This window comes from Triticum dicoccoides, chromosome 4B (assembly GCF_002162155.2).
Source record: "Triticum dicoccoides isolate Atlit2015 ecotype Zavitan chromosome 4B, WEW_v2.0, whole genome shotgun sequence".
Classification (NCBI taxonomy): Eukaryota; Viridiplantae; Streptophyta; class Magnoliopsida; order Poales; family Poaceae; genus Triticum; species Triticum dicoccoides.
In genome coordinates this window covers 605,682,411-605,692,382 of record NC_041387.1, presented here as the reverse complement: position 1 = coordinate 605,692,382, position 9,972 = coordinate 605,682,411, and the positions used below count along the sequence as shown (strand labels likewise).

General features: G+C 50.2%; 2 protein-coding genes across 2 annotated transcripts; both read left to right on the top strand.

Annotated features, from left to right (window-relative positions):
• Positions 1–3,108: 3,108 nt before the first annotated feature.
• On the top strand, positions 3,109–7,753 carry LOC119291719 (alcohol dehydrogenase-like 2). The gene is made up of 10 exons (XM_037570526.1): positions 3,109–3,249; positions 3,396–3,532; positions 3,714–3,760; positions 6,022–6,347; positions 6,430–6,512; positions 6,606–6,681; positions 6,788–6,852; positions 6,953–7,048; positions 7,125–7,286; positions 7,388–7,753. Exons 1-10 carry the CDS (start codon positions 3,123–3,125, stop codon positions 7,502–7,504), a joined length of 1,236 nt encoding a protein of 411 aa, XP_037426423.1. The 5' UTR covers positions 3,109–3,122; the 3' UTR covers positions 7,505–7,753.
• Positions 7,754–7,913: 160 nt separating this feature from the next.
• Positions 7,914–9,624, top strand: LOC119294003 (actin cytoskeleton-regulatory complex protein pan1-like). The gene has a single exon (XM_037572296.1). It carries the CDS (start codon positions 8,036–8,038, stop codon positions 9,356–9,358), a length of 1,323 nt encoding a protein of 440 aa, XP_037428193.1. The 5' UTR covers positions 7,914–8,035; the 3' UTR covers positions 9,359–9,624.
• The last annotated feature ends 348 nt before the right edge of the window (positions 9,625–9,972 follow it).

The following is a 9,972-nucleotide window of genomic DNA, read 5'->3' as shown; positions in this document are numbered from 1 at the left end:
GCTCCGGAGTAGTCCAGAGGTAAAGATTGATAAATGGAATAATCGTGTTTGGTCTCTGGAAGGGTTCCGAAATTCACCGGAAGAGGTTTCGGATGTTTCCTGAAATTTTCGGACATGAGAACACTTTATTTGGGCCAAGGGTAAAGCCCACAGGGCTTTTGGTAAGTGCAAAAGGCAGCTTTGCAAAGGCCAGGGGCCAGACGCCAGGGACCCTGGCGTCTTGTCCTGGAGTCCGAGTAGGACTCTTGCCTTGTGGGCAAAACCGGCTTTGAGGAGGCTTTTTCTCCAAGTTTCGACCCTAGGGCTCAACATATAAATAGAGCGGCAGGGCTAGCACCTGGAACACATCAAGATACACCAAGCCGTGTGCCGGCAACCCCGACCCTCTAGTTTATCCCTCGTCATAGTTTCGTAGTACTTGGCGAAGCCCTGCGGAGATTGTTCTTCACCACCACCATCACCACGCCGTCGTGCTGCCGGAACTCATCTACTACTTCGCTCCTCTTACCGGATCAAGAAGGCGAGGGCGTCATCGAGCTGAACGTGTGTTGAACTCGGATGTGCCGTATGTTCGGTACTTGATCGAGACGGATCATGAAGGTGTACGACTACATCAACCGCGTTGATAAACGCTTCCGCTTAGCGATCTTCAAGGGTATGAAGTTGCTCTCCCCCTCTCGTAGCTATACATCTTCATGGATCGATCTTGCGTGTGCGTAGAAAATTTTTGTTTTCCATGCAACGTTCCCCAATAGCCAAAGCCTTATTTTTTGGTAAATTCCCTAAAATACATTATCGGCTTTTGTAAATTCTAGGACGAAGTTTTGCACTCTGAAGCTTTCAAATTTTTTGAAACTTTCAGAATTTAAAAGGTCGGAGATTTTTGAAACTGTCAGAAAATCATGAATCCCACTTCCTTTGTTTTGGGACTCAAACAAATTCCCAACCTAGACAGATGGTGAGTGGTAAAATAATCTTCGCAGTTTGCGAAAGTACTTAATAGTGCGCTTGTTTTTCTCTTAATACCTTTTTTTGCAGAAAAACTTTCAATCTATTCATCTGCGATCATGGTAGTACAACAGACACTAGAAATAATAAAAATTACATCCAGAACCGTAGACCACCTAGCGACGACTACAAGTACTGAAGCGAGCCGAAGGTGCGCCGCTGTCATCGCCGCTTCCTCGACAGAGCCGGGCAAACATTGTTGTAGTAGACAGTCAGGAAGTCGTCGTGCTAAGGCCCCATGGAACTAACGCACCAGAACAGCAACCGCCGCAGATGAAGTGTAGATCAAAAGGATCCAACCTGAAGACACACGAACAAAGACGAACAACGAACAGATCCGAGCAAATCCACCAAAGACAGATCCGCCGGAGACACACCTCCACACGCCCATCGATGATGCTACACACATCATCGGAACGGGGACTAGACGGGGAGACCTTTATTTCATCTTCAGGGAGCCGACACCGTCTCGCCTTCCTGAGCAGGACACACACCCTAACAAAGCTCGAAAAAAGATATGAAAGCGGAGCCCTCCCACCGACAAGGGCCGAGATCCACTCCGCCTCCATGGCCCTAAGGCCACCGGAGACGGGACGGACCGGTGTGCCGGCGCCGGTGGGAGACAAAGAACCCTAGTTTTGGGGAGGCGGCGGCTGGCTACATTGGAGGCGGCGGCTAAGGAAAGGACTCTTTGGATGGTTAATTACTTTCTCTTAATACCTTGATGTAGCGATTTAACGCACCTCAAAATCTGAACAAATAATGACGGGAAAAATAAAAATAAACTTCTATAAAAAATAAGGTACGCCCCTAAATCGGGAGGGGAGAGAGTAAGGGCATCTAAAGCCAGACTGAGCAAATTTGCCCCTCAAACGTCCACATACGCGTCTGATCATTATCAGGGCGTGTTAGTTTTGACTCTCTATTTGTCTGTCCACGCAACCACGTCCTTCATTTTTTTCCTATACGTTTAGTCACATGCATGTGATTGGTGGAGAAGGAGAGAAAGAAAGAAAAATAATAATAAAGAAAGTAGAAAATATGCTTCGTGGTGGGCCAAATCCTATGTGACAGACTCAGAACCACTGACTGGACACACCCAGACACTCCTCATACTCATCCCATACATGAGGCCAATATAAGTATTTCTCTCCTGTCCAGTCAATGGTCTTGCGTCCGTCTTATTAAAAAAAATTGGAGTACGACCCTTCTAGGCATTTATTCATGCATCCATCGTACTACATAGGAGGTATTTGGTTCAGGAACTTTTTAGTCCCAAAGACTAGAAAAAGTCCCTAAAAAATCCCTAGGAACCAAACGGGAGGGACTTTTTCTACAGGGACTAGAAAAAGACTCTACTAGAGAGTCTTTTTTGATTAGTCCCCGGGACTAGAAAAAGTCCTAGGACTTGTGAACCAAACACCCCCATAGTCTAACTGCACCTCGCCAGTGATCTTGCGTCCGTCTGGTTAATTTCGGGAATCGAGCCGTAGATGCTGCTTTTATATACTCCCGTTCGTAAATATAAGTTTTTTAGATATTCCACTACAAACTACATACGGATGTATATAGACGTATTTTAGAGCGTAGATTCACTCATTTTACTCCGTATGTAGATCATAGTGCAATTTTTAAAAGACTTATATTTAGGAACGGAGGGAGTATTTCATACTTCTAGAACAATACAGACTTTGAGAAATTTCAAAATCCACACGAGTAAAAAGAAGACAAATGTCACATGATGGGTCCCGCTTCAGTGGAGAGGGAAGCCCGAGGGAGAGAAAAATCTGCATGCTCCCCAACGTTTGGCTGCGTGTACAGTACGTGCATGCAACAGCCGCTGTGCGCCCAGGCGGGGGGTCACCGCGCTCGCCCAGGAGTCATCTCGAGTTCTATTTTTCACCGGAAAGGAAAACACTGCATGTACTAGGCCGCGTTCCATCACTCTCATGAAGTAGTATATGTGTTGCTCCTCGAATGATTTCTCTCATCCGGTTAATTGCTACTTTTGTGTGGTCTAGGTACAGTTCTCCGTTCCCAAGGGTAAATAATCGGCATCTTCTGTGTTTTGAACGGGAGAAGAATGCAGAACCATATATAAACAGGGCGCTATCATGCCGGCCTCCCTCCCGAGCTCCCTTCCAAGACTCCAACCAGACGCCCCATCAAACAACCTCCCTCGTCTTCTTCTTCTCTCGCCCCCGATGGAGGACAAGTGCCCCAAGCCCATCCGCTGCAAAGGTACGCCGCCAAAATCAAAATCCCGAGCTTCTCCGCATAAAACGTCCGTAGTAGTTAGCGATTCTGCTCCGTGGCCCGTCTTTTCTCGCGTACCCGCGCGCCATGCATGGGCGTATGGCTAACCGTGTGTCCGCGCCGGCGAGCAGCGGCCGTGTGCAGGGCCGCCGGCGAGCCGCTCGCGGTGGAGGAGGTCGTCGTGGACCCGCCCAAGGCCCACGAGCTCCGGATCAAGATCGTCTGCACCTCGCTCTGCCACAGCGACGTCACCTTCTGGCGCATGAAGGTATGCACCTCAACCCGCTCCACCGCGCGCGCGTGTGTCCGCCATTGCTGTGCTGCTCCACAGCAGCACAGCAGCTCACGCGCCGCACGGCAGCACAGCCCATGCACGCGCGCGCGGTACTCGCCCCACACGTGTGAAGGCCATTAATGACGCGTGTCTGCTACTGCCCGTGCGTTTGCAGGACTTCCCCGGCGTCTTCCCGAGGATATTTGGCCACGAAGCGTTCGGGTGAGTGCTCCGTTTTCCATCCCTGTCTGTCTGTCCGTAGAATTGTAGTACCGCGCACTCTCTTTGAAAATTCCGCCCGTGACTTGTATGGGCTTCCGTTGATCTTACAAGTCAAGTCTGCACGGCACATCATGGGTTTCGACCCAAATCAGCCTATGTACACACCTCTCACGATCCTCCTTTTTCTAGGGATGTACATTGCCCGGCACTGTTTGATAGGAACAGAGTAGAAAGTTGCTGCTTCCAGTGTACTGCATATCTTCTTTTCATTGTACAATGAAAAACGCGTCAATATCATCTAATTGTCAACTAACTAATTAGTAGGAAAATGCTCTACGACCAGGAAATAGCAAGTGGGTAGTTATACGTATGATTATTACAATGTTAGTAGCTTAGAAAAAAAACTCACCAGCAAAAAAAAAACTATTCCAAGTATTCAGCAATTGAGCCGGGTCAATCCTCATTTTCTAAAATAATGTATTCAGTAATTGTAAAGAAAACATACATGTAGTATACATATAGAACATGTATTGGTTGTGTGCATTGATGTAGAGGCCGGGATAATCCTCCTTTTCAAAAAACATATAGCGCATGTACATGTAAACTTTAGCAAAATAATGTGATCTTTTCATGGTCAGCTCTCACTACGACTTAAAAACAAAATTAGAACCACACATTTTTTTTAGAAAAGTGGGTGAACAGTAAATTTGAAAAAAGTAAATTCCATTAGGTAACCATTCGCTTTTCAGCAAAAAAAATCCTGTAGTACTAAGTCTCACGATGGGCATAGTATACCCCCTTGTACGGCTTTGCCATCAAAGTTGTAATGGAGCTTCATTATGCAACCGATAAATTAATAGTAAATCATAATTTTCGTCCGCAAAAAGAAAAAAAATCATACTTTTCGTCCCTCGTCTTTATTGAAATAATTTATCCCTCGACTTCACCCACGAAGTCAGTAGTGTCTCAACTTTCAGAACCAGGTAAGTTTAGTCCTTTAGACTGTTTGAGGTGGTTTCCTGTCTGCATGGGCATGGTTTTCATAGAGACCCGACATGTCACAGATGTTTGAATATTATGACATTATCTGGTAGTAGCATGTCATTATGGTATTTAGAAAATAATATTATTATCACACTATCTGGCTATTCAAAAACAAATTAAAGTCAAACATTGTCTATGTTGTACCAACTTTATAGAAAAAATATATAAAGATTTACAATACTAAATATATAAAGTATAAAAATATATTTCATGTTGATCTAGTGACAATGGTTTGGTATTCCAGACATTGATATTTTTGTCAATAAACTTGGTCAAAGTTAGGGAAGTTTAACTTTTGAAAAAAAAATACACCTTATATTCAGGAACCGAGAGAGTACTACAACTCAGATTTTTTTAACTGATAGCCATGATTTGGTTGGTTAGTAGGTTAAAACGAAATATGATAATTTCGCAAAAGGTTGAAATATGATAAATGGGGCCCGCATGTCATTGACTATGGTAGGCTTGAGAGGGCAAACAATTTTTTTTGGATAATTCAATCAATCTTTCCCTGAGTATTCTCAGATTTTTTCGGCACATTTTGCTGGGCCATTTCAAACTTTTTGCCTGTTTTTGTATTCCTCAGCCAGATATTTTTGAAACGGATGGCAAAAGCTTTGCCTCGTCTCATTAATTAAGAAGGGGTAAGACAATGTTTTGAGATTACAGGTTCAATCAAAAGGATTACTCTCCCGGAATTAAATTGTCCAATAATTTAGCCCCGGCGATCACCCACGTCTTTGCCTCATCTTTAATCGTTGCGACCACTCTTGATGGAAGGGAAGCTTTGGCGGAATACCCTAGCATTCCTCTCGTTCCAAATCTACCAACATACCCTAGCGTACCTCGGCCAGATGTGAAGTCACACTCACACGTAATCAAGTTGGTTAGTACTCCCTCTGTAAAAAAATATAAGATCATTTAATCACTACTTTAGTGACCTAAAAGCTCTTATATTTCTTTACAGAGGGAGTAGGTTATGGTGAAATATGATAAATGGGAGCTGCATGTCATCGACGTGGTACTGGCAAATGTGCTCGGTCAGAAAAACTGAAAAAATATCGGATAATTCAATCAATCTTTACCCGAGTATTTAGGGGGAAATCGAGCACAGTTTGCTAGGCCATTTGAAACTTTTGGTTGTTTCTCTATTTACCGGCAAGATTTGAAGTCAAGCAAATTTGAGTTTCTCCTGAACCGTCGCTCCGTGACTGCAGGGTGGTGGAGAGCATCGGCGAGCAGGTGGAGGGCTTCGCGGCGGGGGACGCGGTGGTGCCGACGTTCCTGGCGCAGTGCAGCGAGTGCGCGGACTGCAGGTCGTCCCGGAGCAACGTGTGCTCCAAGTACCGATTCGCGGTGCGGCCGGGGATGCCGCGCGACGGCACCACCCGCTTCCGCGACGGCGACGGGAACCCCATCCACCACTTGTTCGGCGTGTCCAGCTTCAGCGAGTACACCGTGGTGGACGTGACCCAGGTCGTCAAGGTCGACCCCGCCGTGCCGCCGGCCACCGCCTGCCTCCTCAGCTGCGGCGCCACCACCGGTCAGTCCACTACACCCACTGTGCTCTGCAGTCTGGAACTGCTAGTAGTCAGTACAGTACGTACTGAAATGTTTGTGATCAGGCGTCGGAGCGGCATGGAAGCTGGCCAAGGTCGAGCCGGGATCTTCGGTCGCTATCTTCGGCCTCGGCGCCGTCGGATTGGCGGTAATCTGATTCCTGCTGCTGTAGTTCTGTACATGTTTAGCCATTGCATTGCACTCCATTGCGGAAATTTACTGGACAACATTTCGCGGTCAGGTGGCTGAAGGCGCCAGGATTTGTGGGGCGTCGAAGATTATCGGCGTGGACTTGAACCCCGATAAAGAAGAGCTCGGCAAGGCCGTCTTCCGTTTTACGCCATGAAATTGCTCTGAAAACTGCACTGAATACTTAAGTCGTTCTGTTGTCTGACACGTTTCAGCACCTGCTTCGTGTTTCAGGAAAGAAGTTTGGCGTGACACATTTCATCAATCCAAAAGAGCTTGGGGAGAAAACTGTGAGCCAGGTGAGCACCTGTCTATGCTGTTTCACCATTGGCCTCGTGATCTGGTCAATGTTTTTGTTGAAATCGTGCACTTAGACACCTGGTTCCGCGTGATAAACAGGTGATCATCGAGATGACCGACGGCGGCGCCGACTACTGCTTCGAGTGCATCGGGCTGGCGGCGCTGATGAACGACGCCTTCCAGAGCTCCCGGGCGGTATGTGCACACACACATTCCTCCATCTGTCATGCAAAGATGACTTTCACTTCTTGACATGGCTTTGCCGACGCAGGGATGGGGCAAGACGATCATCCTCGGGGTGGAGATGCACGGCGCCCCTCTCACCATATCTTCGCTGGAGATCCTCCACGGGAAATGCGTCATGGGGTCGCTCTTCGGAGGGGTGAAGCCCAAGCAGGACATTCCAATCCTCGCCGACAAGTACCTGAACAAGGTGACACTCATCAGACTGACCATGCGTAGCACTGTCGATGTTCTTGAGAGCTTCTGATTCAGAGAATTTTTCCATGTGTTTTGTTTTGTTGGACAACACAGGAGCTGGAGCTGGACAAGTTCATAACCCACGAGGTTGGCCTCAAGGACATCAACACGGCGTTCGACCTGCTGCTGCAGGGGAAGAGCCTCAGGTGCACCATATGGATGGACAAGTGACAATGCCGCATGGCTGTTAAGTGGAGTTTGCTGCTCATTCCAGTACAAAATAATTGGGTTTCATTGCTGCCGCGTGTAGTAGTCCTCTTTGTGCCGTGCATGTGTTGACTTAATGTGCCGATGTAACTTCATCCATCCGTGTTGAACTTCATTGTTCATCAGTACACTATCACCAGTTGTGTGAATTGTAACCGTTATCTGTGTGTCTCCGTTAGTGCAATAGTTGACTTGTTTCTTCAGTGATTCAGAGAAGTCTCGGGCGTGATCTTTTCTTGCTGAAAAACCAGAACTTTCACATGTTCCTAAACCAAAGCTAACAACCGTCTCAACTTGTCATCACGCCCAAATTTAGGCACCCGGTTCCCAGCCACATATTTACCAACCACTTCGAACGCACGCGTAATGCACCTCCCTCTTTTATCCTCTTCTTCCCCCACATGCCTAAAATTTTAGCGCATTGCCAACCGCAGCACCGTTATGGCCTGAGAGTTGTTGCCCCGGTCATCCATTTCAGCAAACGGCTCGGTCCGGATGCAGGCGGTCCGGCCGGACATGGAGCAGCAGGTCGCCGAGCTCCGTGGAGAGCTGCGCAAGGTGCGGGAGGAGCGCGACCGCGCCCACCGCGTCCTGGAGGTGACGGAGTGGAAGGCGCTCGACTCGGCCAACGACCGCACCACCATCGAGACGCTGGAGGCGCAGCTGGACGCGTCGCGGGAGTCCGAGTCCCGGATGCTCGAGTCGCTGTCGCTGCAGACCAAGCAGCTGGAGATCACCAAGATGGCGCTCGAGGAGGCCAGGATCGACGTCGCGTCGCTGCGGGACACGGTGCAGCGGCTCGAGGCCAGCGCCGTCGCCGTCGCCGCCGCCAAGCCGAGGGGCCGCTACGACCGCGAGCTGCAGCGGGTCAGCGGCGAGCTGCGGGTGGCGCTGGCCGGGGAGGAGAAGAACAAGCGGGCCATGGAGGAGCTCGTGCTGGCGCTCAAGGAGGTGAACGCGGAGCTGCACACCACGCGGCAGCAGCTGGCGCGCGCGCAGCACGAGTCGGAGACGGCGAGGCTCGAGTCCGACCGGCTGCACGTGTCGCTGAAGCGCAAGGACGACAAGGTCCGCGCGCTGTCCGACGAGGTGGCCCGGCTCCGCTCCGACGCCGAGGAGGCGTTCGCCACGTTCCGGGGCAAGGAGGCCGGGTTCACGGCGTGCATGAAGTCCTCGGAGGCGGAGCTGGCCGCGTCCCGGCGCGAGAACGCGCGGCTCCTCGAGTCGCAGCGGTCCGGGCGGCACGAGGTGGCCAAGCTGCGGGACATCCTGAAGCAGGCCGTCAAGGACACCAAGTTCGTCAAGGAGGCGCTGGAGGAGGCGAGGAGCGAGAACGCGGCGCTCAAGGAGATGGTCGGGAGCAAGGACACCGCCGTCAAGTGCAGCAAGGAGGAGCTGGAGTGCCTGCGGGTCAGCGAGGCCGCGGCGCGCGACAGCGTCAAGGAGCTGCAGAGCCTGCTGGTGGCCACGTCGTCGAGCCCCACCCCCACGCCGTCCGCGGCGGCGGGAGCGGGGAGGTCGTTCGACCTGGAGGTCGACCCGTCGTCGCCGTCGCCGCGGACGCCGGCGGATCAGCCGCCCGAGGGCGAGAGCCGGCTGTTGGACGCGAGGATGAAGCCGCCGCCGGACGGGTTCCCGCTGCCGCGGCAGATGTCGGAGAACTACGAGGGGTCCGTGTACGACATCTTCGGGACGGTCGAGGAGCCCAAGGGCGAGATGGGCGTGTTCACCAGGATGACGACGATGCCTGGCCGGCGGCGCGTGGTCATGCGCAAGGTCGGCAGCTTGTTCCGGTGGAAGAGCTTCAACAACAAGTAGCGACTTTGTGATGCTCACGGCGGGAGCCGTGTGCCGTGTATGTATGTTGTACAATGTCCTTGGAATTGCTAGTTTGTGTTGGGTAATTGGCGTCTTGATCGGGAGGGGGAGATATTTCGCTGCCCTGTGATAATAATTGCCCTTGTAAATGACTAATAAGTGTGTATATGTGATCACCTCATTGCGGCTTGGAAATGCTATTTTGCAGCGCCCGCCTGGAGAAGGCCGCTTGGCGCGTGACATGTCAAGCCCTAGTTTGAAACGAAGGCAGAAGTTGTACCCTATCTCATTAACAAATGCCCACGCTAGACAGCGTGGAACATGAATACTACAAAGGCATACTCGACCAACCTATCTCACAACAAATACATTACACACAGCCTAGAAGATAAATACACCGCTGAGGTTGCACATAAGTCTCATTGTCAATTCGTCATCACCGCTCTACAAGCAACCGACTCCGATTTACCGTCGACGAAGTCCTCCCAACAACATGTGTGAAGCCACGCTAAGGTCAACAAAATAGTCGTCCACATCGGCGGAAAATGAGATGGGTGCGTGCATGAGTATGTTGCGCAGGTTGCGGAATGTTGGACCTACTCCTCAAACTAAAA

What these genes read in the sequence shown, in the direction of transcription:
- LOC119291719 (XM_037570526.1), top strand. Translation starts at nt 3,123, where the DNA reads ATGCCGGCCTCCCTCCCGAGCTCCCTTCCAAGACTCCAACCAGACGCC. An exon ending in CAAGCCCATCCGCTGCAAAG is followed by an intron (nt 3,250 to 3,395) that starts GTACGCCGCCAA and finishes GCCGGCGAGCAG; the next exon opens with CGGCCGTGTGCAGGGCCGCC. An exon ending in CCGACAAGTACCTGAACAAG is followed by an intron (nt 7,287 to 7,387) that starts GTGACACTCATC and finishes TGGACAACACAG; the next exon opens with GAGCTGGAGCTGGACAAGTT.
- LOC119294003 (XM_037572296.1), top strand. Translation starts at nt 8,036, where the DNA reads ATGCAGGCGGTCCGGCCGGACATGGAGCAGCAGGTCGCCGAGCTCCGT.